This window comes from Arvicola amphibius, chromosome 6 (genome assembly GCF_903992535.2).
Source record: "Arvicola amphibius chromosome 6, mArvAmp1.2, whole genome shotgun sequence".
NCBI classification, from domain to species: domain Eukaryota; kingdom Metazoa; phylum Chordata; class Mammalia; order Rodentia; family Cricetidae; genus Arvicola; species Arvicola amphibius.
In genome coordinates this window covers 116,383,795-116,410,488 of record NC_052052.2, presented here as the reverse complement: position 1 = coordinate 116,410,488, position 26,694 = coordinate 116,383,795, and the positions used below count along the sequence as shown (strand labels likewise).

General features: G+C 36.8%; 1 protein-coding gene across 6 annotated transcripts in view; it reads right to left on the bottom strand.

The window, feature by feature from the left end:
- The window catches only part of Lyst (lysosomal trafficking regulator), a 154,138-nt gene that overhangs the window by 102,057 nt on the left and 25,387 nt on the right, over window positions 1–26,694 (bottom strand). For 5 of the 6 annotated variants that reach the window (XM_038335429.1, XM_038335432.1, XM_038335428.1 and 2 more), the window contains exons 5-11: window positions 14,648–14,738; window positions 11,008–13,087; window positions 8,473–9,472; window positions 6,740–6,901; window positions 5,048–5,204; window positions 2,662–2,888; window positions 2,173–2,239 (exon numbers count right to left, since the gene is read on the bottom strand). In XM_038335429.1, the coding sequence (XP_038191357.1) occupies window positions 2,173–2,239; window positions 2,662–2,888; window positions 5,048–5,204; window positions 6,740–6,901; window positions 8,473–9,472; window positions 11,008–13,087; window positions 14,648–14,738 (3,784 nt within the window). Of the gene's footprint in view, window positions 1–2,172; window positions 2,240–2,661; window positions 2,889–5,047; window positions 5,205–6,739; window positions 6,902–8,472; window positions 9,473–11,007; window positions 13,088–14,647; window positions 14,739–26,694 lie in introns of those variants that run through there. The other variant, XM_038335433.1, reaches the window with a different exon arrangement.

Below are 26,694 nucleotides of genomic sequence, written 5' to 3'. Positions count from 1 at the left end.
CAGACCAATGATTCATTGTGATAAACCTTTGCAAGTAAAGCTGTTTGGGCAAAAGGGTCTACTGCGTGACACACTGCAGATCCCAAGGCCACAAAGACAAATCAATATGTGGAGAAGTGGGAAAAAAATGAAGGAATGATTTTTTTTTAATTTGGGGGGAGCTATAAGGGTGGAGATGGACATGGAAAGACTGGGAAATGAATGGGACTGGGAATGTGAAAGTCCCAAAGAACCAATTTTAAAAAAAATTACTAAATCACACTGAAAAAAAAAAAAACCTGACAGGTTTCAGTGTGATTGAGAAAATGGACATGCACATACACAAACAAAAATTTTAAAAAACAAAAAATAATCAAGCCAAAGGACTTAACTATAAAACAGGTGTGGTTTGAGTGAGAATGGTCCTGGTAGGGTCATATGTTTGATGAAACTGTTTGAGAAGGATTAGGGGGTGTGACCTAGTAGGAAGAGATATGTCACTGGGAGTGGACTTTGAGATTTCAACACCCTCACCTTTGCTGGTTAGCTTTCCCTCTTCCTACCTCCTGTTTGTAGACCAGATGTAGGTTCTTAGCTACTCTTCTAGGGCCATGCCTGCTTGCCTACTGCCATGTCCCCTGTCATGAGGATCATGGATTCACCCTCTGAAACTGCAAGCCCCCATTAAATGCTTTCTTCTATAAGTTGCTTTGGTCATGGAGTCATGGTGTTTTGTCACAGGAACAGAAAAGGAACGAAGATAAAGGGCAATTGACAAAATTAAAAACTGGATAAAATGTTGGAATAAAATTTTTTAAAACTCCCAGAATATAATACAAATGAAGAGAAGTACATGAGATAAGAGTCATGGTAGGATCCAACTTTAAAGCCCAAGATTACAGTTCTGATGGAGGACTCTCATTGGTTAATAAAGCAACTGCCTTGGCCCATTTGATAGGCCAGCCTTTAGGTGGGTGGAGTAGACAGAACAGAATGCTGGGAAGAGAGAAGTGAGGCAGATGCTTCAGGCAATCGCATGCCTCTCCTCTCTGGGTCAGATGCGATGAAGCTCCGGCCCAAGATGGACGCATGCTAGAATCTTCCCGGTAAGTCACCACCTCGTGGTGATACACAGATTATTAGATTATTAGATATGGGTTAAAGCAAGATATGTGAGAATTAGCTAATAAACTAATGGGCCAGGCAGTATTTAAATGAATACAGTTTCCATGTAATTATTTCGGGTGTAAAGCTAACTATGCGGGAGCCGGGCGGGATGAAAAGCAGGCCTGCCCGCAGCTCCTCACTACACAATTCATATGCAAAAAAATTAAAAAAGCAAAGACTATGGAGAAGAGAAAATAATTTTTAGAGATAATAATCTTTGTGATCATGGACCAGTTTTTCCTAGGCTTCAAAGAAAGGGCATAGCAACAAAAGCAAGGAAATATGACAACTGATTATAAAGTATCCTGGAAGAGCTCTCTGAACAAGAAAAGGACATTAGGTAACAACTTAGGAAAAACTGGATATGCTAAAAACTGTAGGCTTATATATGAGAAAAGAGAAATTTACATACTTTCAAGTTGCCACCCATAAGATACTTACAAATTACAATAAAGAAACCTGGTAGACCATCTTAACCTGAAATGATTAAAATTAACATCCCTAATTATAAGACACAGATATCACAAAGCCTTTGATATGGTGTCCTCTAGAGGATTCAATACTAATATTGGGTATTCCTGACAAACGTGTGTGAATTTAATTTGGAGGAAGGAAGCATTATACAAATGCAAATTAACATTTCACATATATAAGCCTTAATCCTCCAACTATAATTTAGATTTACTATGGCCAGAATCACATTAATTTTCATTATGAATTTCTGAAATGTCTGAGAAAGTACTGAGTAGAGAAGAGAACATCAGACGATGCAGTACAGTGTTTATATCAGATTACAATCTCCATGAAGCTACTAAACAACTTACTTCAGGCCTTGTAATCTACATTTTTCCTCTATTCGATAAAAATACTTATTTTTTATTGAGTGAGTGTGAGGAACAAATAAGACAATACATTTAAAAATTTTGAAACCAAAGAGCAATATACTAGAGAAAGCCATAATCATTAATTCTTCATACAAAATCACAATAATTAAAAAGCTATTTCCTTACACCAGGTTCAACTTACCTTGAAACTCAGAATTAGTTTGTGTTAAAATATTCAAGAACCCTCCTAGAAGAATTTTTACAGTTCCCTGAAGATTAAAAAATGAAACATAAGAAATTAAATGTTTAACTTTATAAAAGCACAATACAACTGCAACGTCATGATAAATTATTTCATAAGGGTATGTGTGTAAGGGGGGGAAGGGGAGAGAGAGAGAATGTGTTTAAATGACTGGAAAGAATACTGTAGGATTAAATACACGCTTTAAGATCTGTTCTCAGGATACATTACTGTTTAGCTACTGACAATATTGGTTTTATGTTACTTATTACAGAAATACAAAATAAGGTGATTTTAGAAAATCACTTGAAAGTCAAAACATACTGAAGGCAGAATAAAAGATAAGTAATCATCTCAAATAATTTTCAGACAAGTTGGGTTATATATACGGAAATGAATAGTTGGGGCATGAGTGTGATAAATACTGATTTAACTTAGTCCATCTTTTACCTGTTGCATGAGCAGAGAAATGTTCTTTTCCTTCTGTCTGGCAATCTTCAGAAAGTTCTCAAACACATGAGTAAGCACATCAAGTTTAGCTTTGCTAGCAGAGAGCAAATTTAACTCCAGCATGCAAATCTCGGGGTATATTATCTCTCCGTGAGTGAGGTTCTCAAGTAAGTTGTTCGGAACAATCGATGCACTGAAACCTTCTGCTTCAGTTTTTAATTCTACTCCTGAAAAAGGAAAAAAAAAGAATGTTTTTATTCCCCAAACACTGAATATTTTAACCATAACTCATCACTAAGAACATTTCATAAAAACTGTGCTTCTTTTAATAAAATGCTCACAAAGCTTTTTCCTGCAACTTTAATGTTAATTAAGGTTTGTATCTTGAACAATCAAGTCTTGTGAATAGCTTAATTTTAAAAGTAATTTTGATCTTCAATGAAACTACAAATATTTTCAACAGAAATTTTCATAAACATGTGATGTAGATTTAATACCTTCTTTTGATGCAACTAGAAAAATTGGAGCATGAGTGTGATAAATACTGATTCAACTTAGTAATCTCTTACCTGCTGCGTGAGCAGAGAAAAGTTCTTTTACTTAAATTTTAAAAAATTAAATAATTTTGTTTAATTATATTTAAATAATTTCTGTTTAAATTATGTTTAAATAATCCCAAACTTTCTGACCCCCAAATATCTAATTCACAGTGTAGTTTATTTTATCTACCCCTCTTTCTGTGGTAATGGTGGGTTCGGTATGTTGAAATCCTCTTATGACTTTCTTACTGACTGACCTTAATAGGGTCTACTTCACTCTTTAAAAATGCTTATATGAGGGCTGGGAAGAATGCTTGCTGCAAAAGCACAAGGACCTAAGTGCAGACTCTTGGTACCCATACAAAAAGCTGGGTGTTGCGCCAACAATCAGTGATACCAGGCCTAGGACAAGTGAATGCCTGGAGCTCACTGGCCAGTCAGCTAAATAAGAATCAGCAAGCTGTAAGTTCAGTCAGAGACTGTCTCAAAAGATAAAAGATAAGATCAATTAGTCAGGTGAGATGACTCAGTAGTTAAAGGCGCTTGCAGTACAAGCATTACCTACAACCTGAGTTTGAACATTGCAAAGTTATACCTACGTTACAATAAAACTACCATTAAACAAGTATTTTTTTCAAAAAGCACAGACTATAGGTCCATTACACCTATAAATTTTAAAATCAGTAATTATTCCTATTCCCTCCATGAAAAAGAAAAAATTAATTCCTAGCAAAAATAAACTACTGTAAATTTAAAGAAAACTAACAGTGCTGGGAAAGTCCTAAGGCCAGTGTCTGAAAAGAAAGAGCCTTCACAAAATCTTAAATCTGTTTTAGTTAGATTTTCTGTTGCTGTAATCAAACACCACTACAAAAAGCAAGCTGGGAAAGAAAGGGTTTATTTCAGCTTACAACTCTCAGGTCATGCTCCACCACTGAAGGAAGTCAAGGCCTGAACTCGGGGAAATAACTGGGAGGCAGGAACAGAAGCAGAAACTATGGAGTGCTGCTTACTGCCTTGTTCTCCATATGGGGCTTGCAGAACTGCTTTCTTATACATCCCAGGACCGTCTGCCTAAGAGTGGTACCCACAATGGGCTGAGCTCTCCCACAACACTAATAAAGAAAATGTACCACAGGCTTGTCCATTGGCCAATCTGATGGAAGCATTTCCTCAACTGAAGTTCCCTTTTACCAAATGACTCTAGCTTGTGTCAAGCCGACATAGAACAAGCAAACAGACCATCTTTTCCATTCTATCCAAGCTGCACTGCCAGCACAAAAGATCACATACAACACAGTTCTGTCATAAGGACAGGCTAGTCTACAGGAAATGATAAAAGGAACCTGCTGTAACACCCTTGAATGTCACCGACAGTGAGATTTCAAAGTACATATCACCTCTAAAGAAAGGGCCCCAGCTACCCAATGACTGGTATCACCTACTTTTCCTTGCGCTGTCTACTTCTGGATATCACCTTTCTTTCCTGCAGGAAGGTTTATGAAAGCAAGGACTATCTCCTTCATCCTTATTCTTAGGCATTTACTTGTTTTAGACAAGAAAGTTTTTGTTCTGTTTTGTTTTGTTCTCCTTACAGAGCAATGGATCAGTAGTATCTGGGGCTTTAGGTTTGCTAAGTAAGGGTTCTTTCTCTGAAATTATCTTCATAGTTTTGACCCCACTGCTGAAATTACATATTCAAATGGCAGATGTGATGTGATGATCAAATAAAATGACAATACAATGCCTTTCTGAAATTGTAAGGCCACTGGGTAGGGGAACGATGAACCATTTTGCTAACTTACAATCTAACGGCAATCCAATCACAAGCATCAGAGACATTTTACCATCATCGTGGGCGTCACCGTCCTCAGGATTACTTTCACTGTCTGCTTCATAACCTTCTTCCTCGCCCAGAAGTTTCAGATTACAGCACTGAGAATCCTCAATTTCTTCTGAGAAATCTCCAGGCTGGGACAACAATTCTTCCTCAGACTGATGACTCTATAAGGCCAATATAAGTCAACGGCAAGACTTGTGACACTGACTCATTTTTCAGTAGCAGGATACTTATCACTCAAAAGTCACTTTAAGAGTAATCCCAATATTTTATTTAAGAGAAAAAAATCTTAGTAATTAGAAGTCACAGAAAAAAATGAAATTTCCTCTGCAATATTTCCCAAACCCTCTCAGCTACCTCAGATCAAAGGGCTGTAGCAGACAAAACCATTGGCCACACAATAGAGATTGACTGAAAACCAGTGAGGCAGTGTTCTGTTGTACAGACTTATTCTTAATAATAAGCATATTATTTTCACACACTGCAAATAGAAACAATTTCCCAAAATTTTTTAATTAAATGCTTCATAAACTAGATAACAGGAAAACACATAACAATCTTAAAAAGGAAATAAGGATTTCAGAGTGCAACTGTCTACATATAAGCATCTCAGAAATCAAGAGTTCCAGCATCAATTTCCTGTTTACTACCTGTGACAAGACTTTTTTTCATTACTGATACCTTCACCTTAGGATCTACTCGAGCTCAGGGTACTTTATCATTGCAACAACAATAAACAGTAACATAAAGTAAATGTTTCAGTTTGTTATAGTCTGCCGCCGTTTCATTCAACAACAAATTGAAGTTCTAAGCTTTAAGGTCAATTTTTAAAGTTAATAAGCTTTAAAATTATGAAAAAGAATAACAGGATATTATGGCAAATATAATAAAATACCGAATATATTACTAGACCAAAGATTAAAAATGAAGCTATATAAAGATGAAAGCTAACAATAGCTAACCCAAAGTAAAAGAAGCATAACAGGGAAGAGAAATGAGTTAAAATGCACATCATGAAGTTTCAGGAAAATTTTAAGTTACTTTTGAAAAATGTTAACAAAACTCAAAATCTCCTAATGCTGTCTCCTATATGAGTATTGTTCATTTTTATGTTGAGTAATTTAAAATTAAAGTCAGAAGAGCATTCTGGAAATATTAGTTGTACTACACAGGACCAGGTAAGGGAGTTAAACATCACTATTCCTGAATCATCATTTAATAGAGTATCTGCTGCTGCAAACCAGGCTTTTCTTTAAAACATTTCAAGAACGAAAAAGCCATGGGCGGGAGACAGTGAGAAAACATGCTGATGCTGAGGCGTCAGTGTGGAAGTGGCTGGCACAGGGGAAGGCTGCTGTACTGCTTCTGTCCAGATTTGAAATTTCCCAAAGTAAAATCTTTGAGGGGGGAAAAGATTTTCAATTATATGTAAGAGTATCTAACCTTACTGCATTTTTGTCTTATTGGGAACAATTACCAAAAAATTTCCAGATCAGATTAACTGAAGCATACTGTATTGATGTCCTCCTTTTCTTCAAGGCAGGACAATAATGAAATACTACCCATTCCAAATGATGGAGAAGGAACCAAGGAACTCACCTGATCAAATCCATGTGGCTATGATCTAAATCATGTCTGGCCCCACCCCACATGCTCCAGTTTCCTGGGCATACTAAAAACATAACACATGAATTCATACCTTGTCAGTCACAGTATCACCAGGATCCAAGTCTGCTGCATGATTCCCTAGGGCCACTCGAAGCAGGGCATCAAATAAAGGTTTTGCTAATTCTGTTTCCGTCACCTTTGACTGGGAAAGGTGTTCCCTCATTTCACACAATATATTTTCCACAGACAAGCTCTAAGATAAAATGAGAGACTAAGAGTATCAATATCATGCTTTTAAAAAAAGTGACAAAATGGATTAAAATAAGCAGAAGAAAAAATTATTTGTAATTGATATGAAGGTAAATTGACTATAAAATTTGAGCGCTTATCCAAATATCCTACTTAATATTTAAAAACTGTTAAAATTTTATCTATAAATATATTGGGTTTTAAATTTCAATGTACTTTAAATTATTTGAATCATAAAACAATTATTTGTTCTTTGGGAGCTAGTGAGATAGCTCAATGGTTAGGAATCCTTACAGAGGACCTAGAATCAATATGGTGGATCCCAGCACCCATATGGTGGCTCACAACAGCCTGTAACTCCAGTTCAAGGGAATTCTATGTCCTCTCTTCTGGCCTCCTCAGGCACTATGCACCTATCTATAGTGCGCAGACATACATATAGGCAAAATACTCATATACATAAGAAAAAAATAAGTCTTAAAATTTTTACAAAACCATTCTTTGAAAAACTTCATAGTTGGGAGGGAGGGAGGAACTATAGTTAGTATGTAAAATGAACAAAAAAATGAAATTTCAGAGTTAATTATCAGGAGAGTTCACTAATTCCTTATTCTTGGAGATCCTCTAAGAGTCTAAGAAGCAGTTCTAATTAAGTTTTTCTTATGCTTTCAGTTCTGCCCTTTGAATGAAGCTGTTACTGCTTGCTTAGATCTCTGTAACAGTGGGGGAAAAAAAAACAAAAACAAACTTGCTTTTCTTTTATGGAATTCTAAGTCTAACATGTAAAACAAGTAGGTACAGACCAGATGATGACCATACCAGAGCCATAAACAAAGGTCAGGGAATATAAGCAGAGCACCTAGCAGTATCACAAAGATCGTAAACTTTGAAACTCTAAAACACAACATCCGTAAATATTCATTTAAGAATTAATTCACAAACTGTCCCAAGGGGCTTTTTACAGAAAACTAAACAGTAAGCTTCTTTAGAACTGGATTATGTGACCCATTGTGTCCTCCATACTTTGTATCCTGCTACACACAAAAGAACTTTGTACAAACAAAGTATGTGGCACATGGGAGGGGGAGGGCCATGAGGCCCCTCCCTTCCCTGTGGATTTAAGAGGGAGAAGAGTTCCTGAGGTCCCAGCCCTCTCAGTGTCTAGAAGGAATTAATGGTTCCTGGAGAAGGGGAAGATATTTTTTGCTGTGGTATAAACCACTGGCAAGGAACTCTTGCTCTGGTAAATAACTCTTCATCCAGATTTATAAAAAACCCTAATAAAATGTAATGGGTTACTTATACACACACACACTGAAAAAAAAAAAAACAGCTGGGAAGAGGAAGAGGGTGAGTGAAAGTGGGAGGAGAAAAAAGAGGGCAGGAAGAGTAAATTGATATAAATACACTGTATACATAAAACTGTTATAATGAGTTTCAGATTTGTGTATAATTAATAAAAGAAAATGGAATTTAAATATGTAGCAAAATAAGTTGTCAATATTGTTATGACATGTATATTATAATACACTACACATATATGTTACATAAGCTGGACTGAGGACAAAGCATCACCTGAGGAGGTAGCTCCAAATCCATCTTCTGTTGACTGGCTCTGGAGCTATGAAGACAAATGGACAGGAGGGACTCCAAAAGTCGTATGCTCTGGAGAGAGATCTCTTTGTCTTGAATCATAAATGCCTTTGCTTCCCCAGGAATAGCTTCAGTAACCAAAATCTGTTCTACATTTGTAGGAAACGTGTGCTGTGACTCTAAATCATTCAAGCTGTCAGCACTCTTTTTCAGATGTCCCAGTTCTGGTGCTGGTGAAGATGACAAATCTCCCTTCCATGTCATTTCAGGTTGAGACATTCTGATTAACTCTTGGTTTTCATTTACACTCATTTCTCCCTGCCTTTTTCCTTGTTCCTCGTCACGACTTTTGAATAGTTTTTGGATTATCATAAATATTAATTGATGGCACACTCGGAAACCACCAAGTCTATGAAATTGTTTCTGGAAGACTGAACTCAACATGTAGATCCAACGGCACATAGACCAAATGTCTGCTGCTTGGTGCAAACATTCAGGAGGAGGTAAGATGACATTCTCAAGAGACAGACACGGTAGCATGTGACTTAATGGTTCACTGGCAGTACTGTCATAGCCAGAAGTATCTTCCGACTCATTGACAGAGTCCCTATCAGAATCTGCTTCTTTACTGACACATAAAAAAGCCACACAGAGAAAGAGGTTTATGGTGTTTATGTGAACATCCTGGTGAACAGTCTTCCGTTTCTTTGGATAAGCTTCTCTGAGACTGGCATAAAACTTACTGAGACTCCGAGGAGAATCTTGCTGCTTACAGAGAGAAGGACTCACACTTAAGGAGGGTAATTCCTGCTCAATGTCTAACCCATTGGCACCTGGAACTGAAGCATCTTTCTGTTGTTCCCCTAGGCTGATAATCAGAGTTTCAAATGCTTTGAGGGAATGACTTCGAATCCCATCTAAGTAATTTAATTCAATTATTTGGTTTACTCCATTACAACTTAAAAACAAATCTCTTATTGCCCTGTAAGAGATAGGAAAAATGAAATATTTTATATAACATGATGAAACATTTGCAAATAGGTACATATGCTATGTAAACATGACACTGCTATGTGTGGTATATACTAACCACTGTCTACTCTGATTCACTGAACAGTTCTAAGATACTGATTAAGATCTCAAGTTACTTTCTAATTGCACTTACATGTTCATATATAGCTCTGGCTATATTTAAAAAGAAATGTTTATATATAGAACACATTAAAATAAGTAACTCAAGAAAGACTTTTTTCTTCAAATAGTAAATTTCATAGAAATTCTAAATATCATTACCACCCCTGATGTGGGTACAGGAGAGCAAGCATACATTTGTTCACTTGCTCATTTGGTTGTCTGTTTAACACTCTGCTCAGACTTTCCATTTGTTTTATACTACACTCTAGGAAAGGAAAGAACCAAACTACAGAGCTGAAAATCTTAGGAGGATAGTCTCTCAACTTGAAGGTTTAGTACGATGTGAGTTTCCTTATAGTTCTCTTCTAATTTGTTGAGTTGATCAAAGTCAACAGCACAGATATAAAAGATGAATATAGCTTGGTAGAATCCATGTCAGGGTTTTTTTTTTGTTGTTGTTGTTTGTTTGGTTTTCTGGGACAGGGTTTCTCTGTAGCGTTGGAGCCTGTCTTAGAACTAGCTCTTATAGACCAGGTTGTCCTCGAACTCACAAAGATCTGCCTGCCTCTGCCTCCTGAGTGCTGGGATTAAAGGCGTGCGCCACCGCCCAGCTCCATGTCAGTTTTAAAGTAGCCATATTACATATGCATTAATTTAAATGGCCAATCTATCCATTAAGCTTTACTTACACAATCATTTTAAACTACCCCAAACTTAACAATCTCATGAATTTGAAAAATTCATTGATAGAAGACAACTTAAACTTTCTTTTTGCTTATCTGTGTTTTCAACTTTGAGTAATAAATGCAACTATGATATTTAAGAAATGATCTCCTTAATGCCACTGACTCGAGAACTATTTCACATATGTACAAATTATACACTGTTATAAATACATTAAAATTATTATTTCATATTTTACTCATAAAATAAGCATTGTCTTGTTCTAACATGATCTTTATAAACATCTTAATGGTTTATAATATTCTATCTATGTAGTAAAACAAAAAAATTAATCTGAACTGACCTTTGTTCTGACATCTTCATTCCACACACTTCTTCCCTCAGAAATATATTCAAAACTTTTACCTTTTTTTTTCCATTTAGAAGCCAAATATCAATGTCTCTAGTCTCTCTTCCTTAACTATCCCCAGAAAAGTAAATTTTAAAATGTTTAAAAAATGACATGGGAAGAGTGCTTTCTTTGTGGACAAACTAAATCCTTGAAAGCAATATAGTAACTATGATTATACTGTGGTTGAGGTCCTGGAGACATCAAGGTTAGAAATTTAAACACACACACACACACACACACACACATACACAAACCAAAATCTCACATTCAAAGCATTCATCCAACTGTAAAAATGCACACGTACAAACCTGGATTTAAGTAGAATAGGCAGAGTTTTTAGATAAATCTGAAGCACTTCCTGAGACATACACTGTTTCAGTTGGCTACACACATGAGTCTGAACAGAAGTAATGCTTAGTTGTTTGTAATGGTGTACTAATTCAACTCCTCTTTGGAGCACAGGATTAAAAATATAATTATACAATTTCCACTGAACAACTACATTGCCTTTCTGGATCAAATTGCAAATGTGATTTGCAATCTGTATGTTATGCAATCTGTCTTCTTGAAAGACAAAGTTCTGATAAGCTTCCAATGCATCCCATTTCCACAGTAAGTCTTCAGACCCACTGCTGGGCAGGATCCCTTGAAATCTGTAAGAAGGACTGGGCAAGCCAGAGGAAGGGCCAGCACCACACAAGGTGCCTTGCAGTGTCTCTTCTAACTTAGCCAGTTGGTCAGAATCCACAGTACAGATGTTACAAGCTGCTTTTTTAATTCTCTGTGAAATCTCTGCTCCTCCTAACTGATCCAGAAGAAGTTTGTTAAGGACATTCAGTATGTGCTGCTGAAAATTCTTCAGTGCTGGCAATTTAAAAGCATGGAGTAAAGGGATAATCACAGACTTTGGATCCATACAACAACAGATTCCAACACTGTGTACACCTGACAGGATCTGGACACAGGTGGTGCTCAGGGAAACCTGCTGCAGCAAGCGTAAGCACTGGTGAGCGCACACTGCAATGCAGCAGCACCGCTCAGGATACTGCACATCTCCCTCTGCAGTCTCTTCAAAGGGGCTTTTAGAAAGCTGGTTTTTAAAAGCTGAAACTAGGAGACCTGAGAGATCACGGTGGTGCTGCATGAAATGGGAATACTCACAGCGCCGGTGCCTTTTCCTCGTGCACATGGAATGATGAAGTTGCTCTGATTTCACTTTTTTGACAGTACTTATTATTTTCATTACACTGTTTATCAGGATTTTCAAATGTTCTGCAGCCTCTGAAGGAACACCGTCCCTTGAAAGCAGCCATTCCATCTGAAGAACTGCTGTTTCAAACAGATTAAATCCTTGGTGCTGAATAAATTCTTGAACTAAATCCATGGCTTGACTGAAGTAAAAGGGATTTGAAGCTGCACTCTGAAGACAAGAGATAAGGAGCTGTAGAACTCCTTCCAGAAGCTCAGGGAGAAGAAGGGCTCTATGACGATACTTGGAAAATATAAAGCCCTCCTGGACCTCCTGTAGTGTTTTCTTTTGTCTTGGTGAAAAAGGGTCAGGCTGCTTTTCCAAGCAAGCTCTAATTTTTAAAGCTGCCCTAAGCAATTCAGTCAAGTTTTTTCTAAGACTTTCTGGCATTGCCTCTGCTGTGCTAACATCTACTGACATAAGATGCAGCACAGTTCGAAAGAGCATTCGTTGAACCAAAGCCACTGGCTCTTCAGTCCAACCTGCAGAAACCACTTGTCTCTCCAAAGTGTCACTCTGGTTACAGCAGTCCCCAAAGCCTGCTAGAAATTCAGTCAGCGTGGGTACTACACTGGCTGCTAGGGAAGAATTATGATTCAAAGCAATATCAAACTTACAGACTTTCTCCAATAACGATAACAAAACATGACATAAGTCAAAGGGAGAGTTATTCATGTTACTGAGAATAGACAAGGCAGCTGGCTCACTTAATATGTCGCCATTTGAATCCTGTCTCGGGATGATTTCTCTGGAGTTTTCCAAAGTCATGGTGTCAGAAAGGACCTGTTCTTTGGTTGCAGAGGGGTCAAGTTTCGCTAGGAGGTGGTCTTCCTTAGGAGACTGCGTCAGGATCCGGGGTAGCACATGGGACCTCCTGTGCTTACTCACAACTGTACTTTTCTCATCTGAGTTGCCTTCAGAGTCAGAGGTGGAGAGCTGTGTCTTTCTTGCATCTCTCACAGAGTAGCGGTGGGTACTTTTACGCTGTCGTCTGCTTTTTCGAAAAAGGTTTACTTTTGCAGAGATTGGACCAGGCGGAGCACTTCCTTCTAAATATAATTTTCCCTGAGTTGATTTTTGCAAACTTGAGTTCTTTTCTTTGGTCAGGATTATATCAGATGACAACGGCAAGTTAAAATCTAATAAAATCAAGAAAGACACTTAGAATATGTCAGTACCTGTTAAACTCACATGTATGGGCAATGACTCTTACAACCCACATTATGAGTCTGGCCTGGCATAATTTTACTGCAAGTCTGCTTTTCCTAGTTACATCTCTGGGTCACTTCCGCCCACACTTATACCAGGTGGTAACAGCTCAAGAGATACAACTTGATTTTGAGGACAGCAAAGAGAAAAATTAGGAAATTAGACATGAGTTGAACCTACTGCATTCTAATTTCTAAATATGAGCTTGAACTATTCAGCTGCTGTGCTCACCACTTATAAACCTTTAGTAATGCTGTAATTAAGACATAGTGTTAGTCTATAGCTTCTCATAACTTCAATATTCACCCAAATGAACTCAAAAATCATATAGTATATATCAAGTATTCATCAAGACTAGGGTTAAAAGAGTTGTTCAGGCAAAGTATTTCTCTAGGGCCTTGTTCCCTGAACTAACCAAATGTAGAGATATCAGAAGTCCATCCTAAGTCCCCAGAGCTTGGGGCAGCATTCAATGGCCATTTCTTAGAGAAAGGATCTAATTAAATGAATCTTTCTCTTTGTAGCAATATGTACTTAAAATCCACAGGAAACAAGAGTTGTAATTTAGGAGGACTAAATAAAAACCCAATAGTAGAATTTTGCACTTTACTTAGGAGAAGGAAAATAAAGCAGATGAGAACAAATGTTAAAAGGGACCAATTTCACCAAAATATAAAATGCCAGCAATGAAGACAACTTCCCTAAAATGGCAGTAATCAACTCTTAAGTGGTTAACAAATTTTTAATTCTGCAAACTCAAAAAAGAGTAGTTAATGAATCAATAAATAATGAGGAAAATAATATTAGAAGTCTTTAAATATTTTCCTTAAAAGAGTTCTATGTTAAATATAATATAAACAAGGCATTAAAATATAATATAGGAAGACTATTTTTAACCCAGGAGATTCATAAAGTATTCCAGAAATGATCCAGGGGAAAACCAGTTTATCTTTCCACTGAAATTTCATGTACTTATAAATGCATATTTTTTTAAAATAAGAAATTAAAATTTATTGATCTCATGTCATAATTCTACTTAGCCTAGAAACAAACTATGACTTCCAATTTATCCCTCAAAAGTAAAATTAGAAAAACTGAACTAAAGCAAATATTGCAGAAGTCACTTTTAGAGCACTGGTGATAGCCGTCTTTAAGCAATGGGCTTTAATTCCTTTCTTCAAACTCTTCACCACCCATTTTCCTAACACTATGGCATATCTAGCAACTCCATTAAGTAAGTATTCTGCTTCTTCGGGTATTTGTAATTGTCATTTATGGAAGTCTCTCAGAAGCACCATGGACTTCTATATTACTGGAAGAAGAAAAATTGTGCTTTCCTAATGAATTTTTCATACTAGGTATATAATAAATCACCACAATATCTACTACTCTGAAGTTGCATTAACCAATCAGGAAGAGGTAGCTTTGCAAATAAACTTCTTTTCCCAAAGGGATATGACAATGCAAGCGATCTGTGAAAAGGGACATACCTGTTGCTTGCTGTTCCTGGACAGGTATCTTCCACACCAAGGGAAGGAGTGACAGAAGAAGAGTCAGGAGTTCTTCTCTACATGTCAGGGCCTGTGTCAGAAGCAAGAGAGTCTTTCATGTTCTACGGGCCCAAGACACATTCACTCCTATTTATCTTGTATTCAACTGAACCAAAAACAATTTTTATCCTTAAAAACAATTACATTTGAAAAACTGAAGATCAAATTATCCTATTTTAAGTCCAAGTCAAACTGTGGATACTTTTGAATTTATAAGCTTTCCAACCACAGAAGAATGTAAGATTATGTGATGGTATTTAGCACATTCTTGCTAACATTCCCACGAAGAGCTATTACTGCTATCATGCACATTGCAAGAATTCGTCACCTATGAAAAAACAGACTTGTTAAGTAAAAATAAAATACTAAAGCCTTCAAGTTAGTAAACTAACAAGGCTACTAGAAAAAGTAAGCCTTCGTGTAGTTAAATATAAAACTGAGAAGACAATTTTAAAAAGAGAAAGCAACAATAATAACATATATAAAAATTTATCAGTGAAAATAATTAAGTATACTGACTGAACACTTTATTCAAGGGACCTGTTATATTATTCTTTCTGAAGTAGACAGTCCATGTTGGTCCCTTTAATTGGTCCATAAAATACATACACACAACAGAACAACAGAAGGCATGTAGTATCAGTAAATTTCCCAGGAGGAAACAGAACCCTAGTATGGAAATAGTATTGAGAAAAACAATCATCAGAAATGTTGAAGTAGGACTGCAATTAGACAGCTACCCCTGGGACACCTAGGATATGTGGTTGAGAATTTAATGAACAGCTAATCCAGGAGTTATTCCTTCTCACAACAATCTTTGAGGAGGGGATCAGGATGACATGAATAGATTTGCTGGGCAGAACTGTGGTAAATGGGAACAGTCGATGTTAGCAGCAAGATCACATGGCCCCTATATGAGATGATGACTAAGTAACTTGACAACAAATAAACACAGAGACATATGAGAAACTATATGGTAGAACTCAACTGACTCACAGTTCATTTTCAATGATGCACAAGGGAGAAAAAGAATCCTCACAGGTTTCTTTTTTTTAAATTTATTTATTTTTATTATGTATACAATATTCTGGCCAGAAGAGGGCACCATACCCCATTACAGATGGTTGTGAGCCACCATGTGGTTGCTGGGAATTGAACTCAGGACCTTTGGAAGAGCAGGCAATGCTCTTAACCTCTGAGCCATCTCCCTAGCCCCTCCTCACAGGTTTCTTGTTTAAGTAACTAGGTGGCTGATAATATTTCCACAAAGAGAGAAAAATCTAAGAGGGGTAATAGTTTAAAGACAGACTGCCTTAATTTTTTAAAATTATATTTAGTGTGCATGTGCTGTTAGGCTGAGCAGTGAATACCTTTACCTGATGAGACATTTCATTAACCCAGTTTCATTTTTTAGACATATGCAATTTGAGATGCTGGGGAGATGTCTAAATGGAGACAACTTTTTAATAGACAGATAATATATAGACTCGGAACTTAAGATATAAAAGTCATCCGGGTGGATACCTAGGACATATGTAAGGTTTTCCAGAGAGCAAGCAGAATAATGAGAGAGAACTGATAACAATGGTATTCAGAGCTCCAAAAGTCTTTAAGGTGGGCAGTGCTGAAGTAAGTCTGTTGAGCAGATTGACAGACAGTTACAGAGAAAGGCAGAACCAGAGAAACCACAGACAAGAACAGTGAATGAAAAGGCATTAAACAGGACGAAAGCCATCATTTCTGAACTATATAAAACGATGGCTGAAAAGCCTTTAGCAACTGAAGGTGCTGGTAACATTCACAATCACAGCTTTAGTGGAGTGATAATGGAATGAACAGAGAGTCTCTTTTACAGCATGCTGAAGAGTCAAAGGAATTAAAGATTCCCAGTCTCAAATAAAGTAAAAACTTTTTAGCTCATTAATCTTTTGAGTCCTCCTAATGTGAGTCTTTAGTGAATTCTAATGGAGCAGACACACTGTCCTGGCAAGTGAGTCCTTGCTCCATAGCAGTACACTGGCAAATCTCACCATTATGTGAACAGACATTCCTGCCTTCACCTGCTGCTCAACATGATCTGGAACATCCCAAATACCGTCCTACCATGTAAGGCCTAGCTCCAGCAATATCTGCTCTGTGAGGCTCACTACCCACTTCTTCCTGAGACAACTGCTCTAACTCCTCAGGATTTAATGCCTGTTGTCCCCAGTTCACTATGCAGACTTACAGCTCTTTGGGGTTGGACCCTGCTATGCTAAAACAGCAGTCCTAGGTGGGGAGGAGGAATCCATTGGCAGCTTAATGCAACAACTCTTCACTTATTACTCAATTGCTCTAACACAACTCGTTATCGAGGAAGCACTCCTTAACGATAACAACAACAATAATTTTGTTGTTGCATGTGTTTGTGTGTGTGCACGCCATAATGTATGTGTGCATGCTTCTCTCCTTCCACCCCAGAACATGAGTTCTAGGGGTCAAACCCAGCACACTAGGCTTCCATAGCAATCACCTTTACCCACTGAGCCATCTCACTGGCCCTGATTCTATTACTATTATATTTATTTATTTATAGTTTTTCAAGGCAGGGTTTATCTGTGTAACAACCCTAGCCGTCCTAGAACTAGCTCTGAAGACCAGGCTAGCCTCAAATTCACAGAGGTATGCCTGTCTCTGCCACCCGAGTGCTGGATTGAAGGATGTGCCACCATCACCCAGCTCTATTACTTTTAAAGTACCATATGTTCCTATTTTTTAATCCTTTCTGGTTTTCAGAGAAACTTCACATGTAATTCTGTCTTTGAGACCCATAAATAATTTTTTTTACTTGTAGGCACTCTGGAAAAGTAGGGCTTATTTATTTCAAATAAATCCCTAGATTATCTTCCCAAATCCAAAGTATACATAATAGTTACAGTACCGAGAAATGAGGTTGTTCCCTCATATCAGATCCACACATACCACATCAAGCAATACAGGCCATGTACAGAAAAATTCTCTGGTTTTCTAATGACCTGACATTCAGAAATGAGACTATATCGTACCTTCCCTTACTTGTTACTGTTTTGTCTTCATTTCTAAAAGAGAAAAAGGCTAAATCATGCCTTCAAAAATTTCCCCTATGATAATAAATAATGAAATCATTCTCACTGAGGTGTCACTTTCTCAGCTCAGTTCAAGAAACACGTTACAAGTACTTGGCAAATACCATGCACAGCTCTTCTTATGCTAGGCATCTAGGAGTGGTAGTGATTGGAGGAAAAGGAAAGACAAGTGAGTCAGGGAAGGGCTGAGATCCCAGCCCAGACACATTTCTAGGAGGCTCAAAGGTAGGCATCAGTGGGGACCTGGTCATGGAACGTTTGACATATCAAGGAACAAGGACTATAGCTAGAAAGTAATTCAAAGTTACTGAAGTTACCAATGGTATTACAAATGAATGTCTTTGCATACTAATTAAATTTAATTTTACAAATGTAAAACACAATGATACCAGCATGTGAACACATTGCTAGTCTTCATTTCTTCTCTAAGAATTTATTCTATTGTATATGTATGACACATCTAAAAAAGTTTCTTCATTGGGACTATCTAATCTTTTTTCCATCCCAATTGAATAGCTACAAGCTAAAGAAAACATGTAAGTCTGTACTGTTTTTTTAAGCTTTGCTAAAAAGATTTCCTATTGATTCTTTTTATTTCTGTACACATTGCTTTGAGTATAGTATTTTTTTGAGACAGTGTTTCACTGCAGCTATTGAGCCTTTCCTGTAACTAGCTCTCATAGATCAGGCTGGCCTCGAACTCACAGGTATCTGCCTGCCTCTGCCTCCCGAGTGCTGGGATTAAAGCCACCACTGCCTGGCTTTCACATCACTTTAAAAAATAGTATTTTAGCCGGGCGGTGGTGGCGCACACCTTTAATCCCAGCAAAAGCTTAAATTTGTCATCAGTAACCGTTAAAAAAGAAGCTCTTTGCCATTTAAAAAGAATAACTTATTTAACAGATTAAAATGATTACATGTAATAAATCATTAACAAATGGGGCTTATCACAGAAATCTAAACTTAGTGCAACATTTAAAGACCATCTGTGTACTTCACCCACACTAAAGAATTAAAAGGGAAAAAAAATGATAGTCTCAACAGATGCAGAAAAGACATTTGCCATAGTTCAGCATCCATTAAGGCTATAAACTCTCAGTGAACTGGAGACAGGAGGAAACCTCATTTTGATCAAAGGCAACTAAGAAGCACTGCACTCAAACCACACTCAATGAAAACTTGTGTACTTCCCTTGGGTAGGACCCAAGGCTGTGAGTCTACCCTCAGTCATCACTTCCATCTGCCTCTGTGCTAGAAAACAGTCCAAGAAGGAAAAAAATTAAGGTATTAAAAACTGAAAAAAACTAAACTGTCATTATTAAATGACATAGCCGCTAACACAAAAAATCCTAAGGAATGTACAGAAAAATCCTGAGACCTACTAAATGAATTTAACAAAAAGGCACAGGAGATGACATCAATATATAATAAAAGTAGCTCTATTTCTATAATCAACAAACAGGAAAATTAAATTTTTAAATAACATTTGCAATAACATCAAAAGAGAATAAAATATTTGAGCCAATTTAATAAAAAATGTACACTGCAGAGCAATCAAAGAACCAAATAAACAGATTTACACCATCTTCATGGACAAGGAGAACTCCATAATGCTAATTCTTTCCAAATTGATTTATGGATTTAAGACCATCCCAAGTAAAAGCACATTGAGTATTTTTACAGAAATGACAAACTGAATAAAATTTATATGGAAATCCGAAGGACACAGAATGGACATTGCTGATGAACTAGAATAAAACTGGAAAACTCGCTGGGCGGTGGTGGCGCATGCCTTTAATCCCAGCACTTGGGAGGCAGAGGCAGGTAGATCTTTGTGAGTTTGAGGCCAGCCTGGTCTACAAGAGCTAGTTCCAGTACAGGCACCAAAAACTACAGAGAAACCCTGTCTTGAAAAAAATCTAAAAAAAAAAAAAAAAAATTGGAAAACTCATATGACCTGATTTCTGAATTTACTTTTTAAGAAAACATTTATTTATTTACTGATTGATTGATTTACTGAATTTATTTGGGGGGTGATACTTGTGCTATGATGCATGTGTGGAGATCAGAGGATACCTTGCAGAAGCCAGTTCTCTTCTTCTACCATGTGTGTTCTAAGGACTGAATTCAGGTTATTAGGCTCAGGCTTGGTGGCAAGGGCCTTGACCCACAAGCCATCTTGCTGGCCCTCTAGGTTTACTTTTATTTGAAAACCATAGTAATCAAGTCAGTGCAGTGTTGGTGAAAGAACAGATAACAGACTGGTGTACAGAATAGAAAGTCCAGATAGAAACCACTAAGTATACAGTTAATTGGGAAAGAACTGACACTTCTGTGTTCTCCCGGTCCATGAACAAAGTATAAATCAGTTTATTTGGGTATTCTCTGCAGTGCTATGCTTTCAATAACATCACCAGTGTTTTCATTTAGGAAAGAAGAGGCTCTGGAAAAAAAATGATGCCATAACATCTGGTATGTGCAAAAACCGTAATGCCTACCTCACACTCTAGGCAAATAGCAATTTTAACTGGATCATAGAGCTAAGGTTAAAAACAAGACTAACAGGTTAGGAAGGCCGAGAATATTGCTCACTTGGTAGAGTACTTATCTTGTACTCATGAGACTCTGGTTTCAATTCCCAACACTACAATAAAATTAAATAAATACATGAATAAAAATAGCTTTAAAAGTAGAATATCTTAGAACTTTAGGGTTGCAAGACACAATTTTTTAGAACAGAAAATACCACTATAAAAAAGAAAACTCTATTTTTCTGAAGACACTGGTGGTATAGGTCAGTGGTTTGGTGTTTGCTTAACATTCAAGAGGCCTTGAGTTTGATCCCTAACATTTAAAAACAACAAGAAGAAAACACTTAAGAAATGAAAAGGCAGCCAGGTGCAGTGGCACATACCTAAATCTAGAATTGGGTAGGCCAAGGAAGGAAGACGAAGAATTAGAGGCAGGCATGGACTGCCTATTGAAACCCTATCTTGAAAACATAAAAAGAAGAAAACACAAGAAGAGAGAAAAGGGAAGCAGGGGGAGCAGAGGGGAGGCTCCTGTTACAAAGAAAATATGTGCATGCTAACAAAGACTTCTATCTCTAATACATGAAGAACTGGATAGATGACAAAGAAAAATATTAGACTTTCAAAATGGAACAAACAAGACATTCACAAAAGAAGATACAATAGTCCTCCTTCCCCGTAGTTTAACTTTCTGTGGTTTTAGTTATCAACAGTCACTACAGTGTAAAAATAAATCAAGAAATAACTTGTAAAATGTAAATGACTTTTATTAAAGTACATTGCCATAATTGTTCTATTTTATCAATTATTGCTTATCTTTTACTGTGTCCAACTTATAAATTACACCTCACCACATATATTTATATACAGGATAGGAAAATATACATAGTTTAGTACTACGTAACAAATCCAATATCATAGCACATATCTCTTGCAGAAAAGGAATGATCATTATGTGTGTGTATACACATATATAGTCATTCATATATATATAAAACTATATATTACATGTCACTATATATTAGAGTATATGTATATGTTATATAAACATAACACACACATATATATGGTCAATAAATACATTAAAAAGTTCCCAGCATCCTTAGTTGTCAGGAATGTATTCAGATACTTCTTCATGCTAACTTATAAATGGCTAAATATAGTTGTTCTATGCATAGAACTAAAATTCTCATACATATCTAATGAATTTTTTTTAAAAAAATGGTTCAACCACTGAAAAATAGTTCTTACAACATTACACAAATAACTATCCTTTCACCAGTAATTTGCATGCCCAATGAAAATTGTAAACACAACCACAGAAAAACTTATAAGAATGCCCATAGCATTTTTATTCATAATAACCAAATGCTCGATCAAAATGATTAAGCAATAAGTGACTGGTTAAGCTGTGGTACACACATACAACAAAGCACTAATCAGTAACAAGCAAACATGACTGGCTGACTGATGAGACAGAACAGATACAACAATCTCAGAGTCACAAGAGGGAAAACTATGTGATCACTGATGCGAAGTTCTAGAAAATCAGAATTATACTTAGATGCCAGTAATCAACACATCCGTTAGATGGCAGAGACCATCTGCAAAGGGCATGATGAAACACTGAGTGTGATGGTGGTTGCATGAAGATATAAATACTTGTTAAAATGTATCCAATTACATATTTTACATATGCACATTTACTTTGTTAATTCTCTCTCAATAGAGTCCTCATAATTCTTTATATTAGATATTGGTAAAACAAAAAGGGTCCACAGTGGATGAAGAAGGACATAAATCACCTCATCCCCCAAACACTCAAGAAATGCCCCTACTTCATATAAAAGCTACAGTCCACTCTGTAATATGCATTTTTGTGTTTATTGTGATTCCATCTTTAAAGAGGGTGTTTTGTTCAATTAATTTTCCTTAAAGACTCAAATCGTCATTCTCCACTAACCAAAACAATCAAATATAGATAAACTCTATTTTTCTTTTTGGTTTTTCGAGACAGGGTTTCCCTGTAGTTTCTAGAGCTTGTCCTGGAACTAGCTCTTGTAGACCAGGCTGGCCTCAAACTCAGAGATCCGCCTGCCTCTGCCTCCCGAGTGCTGGGATTAAAGGCATGCGCCACCACCGCCCGGCAATAAACTCTATTTTTAAAATGGCTATTTGTCTGCACTCCAAAGACAACATCTACTTCCCTACTATCAATGTTATAAATATCCCAAAGAGTGACTAGGGAGAAAGAAGGGATAAAAAACTATTGCATAGGAAAAACATTATTGCAATTAAAGCTCAAGTAGTTTTAGTCATTTAGCTACATATTAAACACTATTTCACAAAGGGACCTATCTTTTTGCAATCCAACAGACTTATATACAGCATAATTTGATAATAAACAAAGAGTTTGGCCTTAAAAATGACATATAATGGGCAGTGGTAGTACACACCTTTAATACCAGCACTCCGGAGGCAGAGGCAGGTGAATCTCTGAGTTCAAGGCCATCCTGGTCTACAGAGTGAGTTCCAGGACAGCCAGTGTTACACAGAGAAACCCTGTCTCAAAAAAAAGTCCCAAACAACAACAAAAAGATATATAACTTGAAAAGAATCACTAAAAAAGTATGCATATGGTCAATGAGCATATAAGAAAAGGTGCTCAGCACCTTTGGTTGTCAGTTAAATACAAATAAAATGCAGCTGGAGAGATGGCTCAGTAGTTAAAAGCACTAGCTACTCTTCCAAGAGTACCCAGGTTCGACACCCAGCCCCATATGGCTGCTCACAACCATCTGTCACTATAGTGACAGCTGATCTGATGCCCTCTCTGACCTCTGTGGTTGCCAGGTATATACATGGTGCACAGACATGCATGTAGGTAAAACATCCATACACACAAAATAAAATAATTTAAACAACTATAAGTTACCCTTTCAAATTCATTTAGAATGTTTAATCCTAAAACCTGGCAAAACATTACTTGAAAAACTATTACTGCTGTTATGACTTGGATGATTTTAGACATTTTAATAACACATTAAAGGATATTTCATGGATTATAAGGGAAAATAAAATCAGCAGCCGCAAAAAGCAGATTAGTGGTAGCTTAGGGCTAGGAGGAGGGTGGAAGAGGATGGCTAGATTACAGGTTTCCTTTTGAGATAATGAGGGTGTTCTAAAATTGGCTATAGTGATGGTGCACATATTTCTGAGTGACCTAAACACAACTAAATTTTGCATATGAAATAAAGATTATAATATATGAACTAAATCTCCATAACAGAGTTAGTTGAAAAGCTAGAGATTTTGATTAGGATTATATTGGAAGGTATAGGTCAATCTGGAGAAAACATGTACCTTTACAGTGCTGATTCTTTGAACACAGAAAAATTTAATCATTTTCTACTTAATTATATATCCTTTAGGTTCTTATAATAATGTTGTATAGAATTATAAGCAGAAGTATTATATATATTTTGTTAGATTTTAGGAAAATGCATTATATTTTTGATGTTTTTTATATAGTATCTTTAAAAAGAAAAGTTGGATGTGATGTTACATACCTATACTCCTAGTACCCAGGAAACTGAGGCAGGAGGATTAACAGTTCTATGCTGGCCTGAGCTATAGAGTGAGTTCTAACCCATTGAGGATAACAAAGCAAAACCTTGTTTCCAATAACATGAGGGCGGTAGGTGAAGAAGGAAAAGAAGCATATGAGCAGAAAAAGAAAAAAGTATAATTTTAAAAACTTGAATGTATACAAGCTAAAAGATTATTTTACTCTACAATTTGCATGTTCCCTAAATATAATTCATATTAAACTTTTAAACCTGCATTCTGATCTTTACTGAAAGCATAAACTCTTTTTCTAAATTATAATCCTATGTTTCTACTAATAAGCAGGGTAATCTCATGCCATTAGAGTCAAAAGCTGTGGTGATTCATTATTAAGAAAATATTTCTTACATTCTACAAGATTAGAACTTTTGCTGAACCTCACAACCAGAGTTAATAATACACCTTGAGGTCACCTGACTTGAGGTCAGGACATGTAAACGGAGACTGCTTTTTGGTTTCCCGGCCACCCAGACCTGAATAATCACACAAAAACTATATTAAATTACAACATTTTTTGGCCTGTTAGCTCAGGATTCTTATTAACTAACTCTTACATCTTAAATTAACCCATTTCTATTATTCTATTGCCAGTAAGGTTCCAGCACCTGCCTCCTTTGATGTTTTTTGGTATCTCTTTGACTCCACCTACTCTCTCTATGTATCTCTGTTAGGATTTCCCACCTAGCTTTATTCTGACCTGCCACAGGTCAAAACAGATTCTTTATTAACCAATGGTAATAAAATGTATTCACAGTATACAGAAGGAAATCCTATATCAAGGGCATAGTGGTGCATGTCTTTATCCCAGCACTTGGGAGGCAGAGGCAGGTAAGTCTTGGCAAGTTCAAGAACAGCCTGCTTAGCCGGGCGGTGGCAGCACTCGGGAGGCAGAGGCAGGCAGATCTCTGTGAGTTCGAGGCCAGCCTGATCTACAAGAGCTAGTTCCAGGACAGGCTCTAAAAAAGCTGCAGAGAAACCCTGTCTCGAAAAACCAAAATAAGGAAAAAGAAAAAAAGAAAAAAAAAAGAACAGCCTGCTCTATACAGTAAGTTCCTGAACAGTCAGAGCTACACAGGGAGACTCTGTCTCAAAAACAACAAAAAAGACTTAAAATTGCTATTCTACTGTATACTCAAACTGTTTACCTGCCTTTAAGAAAATAATTTAACAATCAACTTTACTTGCTGTGGATTTACCATGTAATCAACTTTTATAACCTAAACTAATGCATAACTGTAATCTTAAATTGTGCACTTTTCAATGAATGCTCTAATAATCACTTGCTGAAAGCAGAAAAAATAGAGGTTGAAAGCAATTTCAGAAAACTGGAATCAATATACCTCAAGATCCAGCTATATCACTCTTGGGCATATACCCAAAGGATTCTCCATCATACCACAAGGGCACTTGCTTAACTATATTCATAGCAGCTTTATTTGTAATAGCCAGAAACTGGAAACAACCCAGATGACCAAGGAATTGATAAAGAAAATGTGGTACATTGACACAATGAAGTATTAGTAAACTGTTAAAAAAATAATTACATCATGAAATTTGTAGGCAAATGGTTAGAACTGGAAAAAATCATCCTGAATGAGGTAACCCAGACCCAGAAAGACAAATATGGAATGTACTCACTCATAAGTGGATATCCTGTAAAGGAAAGGATAACCACGCTACAATCCACAGACCCAGGGAGGCTAGCTAACAAGGAGAGCTCAAGGCAGGGATACTGTTTGTTATCTGGGTCAGTTGAGGTTAACTGAACTCTATACCTGATCCCTTGTAAAACTCTGCTAAAGATTTCTGTAAAGTATCTCTCACTCTTTCCCCATGTGATGCCTTCTGTGCTGTTCAATAAAGACAGAACAAAACTCTTTGTTAGGGATAGACACACAGAGTTATACACAGATACTGGGACAGATTTATAGGGCAAACTTTAGGCATGATAGATCAGACTCATGCAGTAGAAAGAGAGGGGATGAAAGATGTAGGGAGCATGAAGTAGAGAATTCAAATCTGGCCTTGATTTTGGTTAAATGACACCAAGGGGAGTGCTAATATTTCTTTCTTTATGTAATAACAATATATTATTGGTGACTTGGAGATTATTACTGAAGTATTCAAACCAACTGCAAAAAGCATATATATGAAACTTCTTTAGAAAAAACGGTCACTTTTTAAAATTCTAAGATATTTCAGACAGTTTGAAAAGTATCCAAATAAATAATATTTCCACTTATGGGGCTAAATTCTATGTTGGAATAATGTGAAAAATAGTGTTTGGTCAGAAGCATCACCCCAGCTCCCTAACACCCCTTTATACAAAAAGTCTGGATTTTTTGCCTGGGGGCTTCATCCTGGCTCCTGGCATAAGACCCCTCCCCAGGGAGGGTCATGAAAACCTGCCAAACAGTAACCCCTCCCCAGGGAAGGTTTAGACCACTCCCACAGGCTATTTAGACTGCCCCCAGAGAATGAACATGTGGTCTCCGGGTTTTGCGTGGTCGCCCCTATTTTCTCTTCCCCTCTCCATGCTTTCCCCAGGACCACCCGGGAGCATTCCATTAAATATGTGCATCTTTTAATTCGGTTTAATTCAGTCTTTATTGGAATTATTTGTGTTGGCAGAGAGGCTCATCTTAAGAAATATCTAACAGATAGGACTTTAACTCAAAGAGATTCTCAGAAAGTATAGAATCTCCAAGTTACTAACTGATGACCA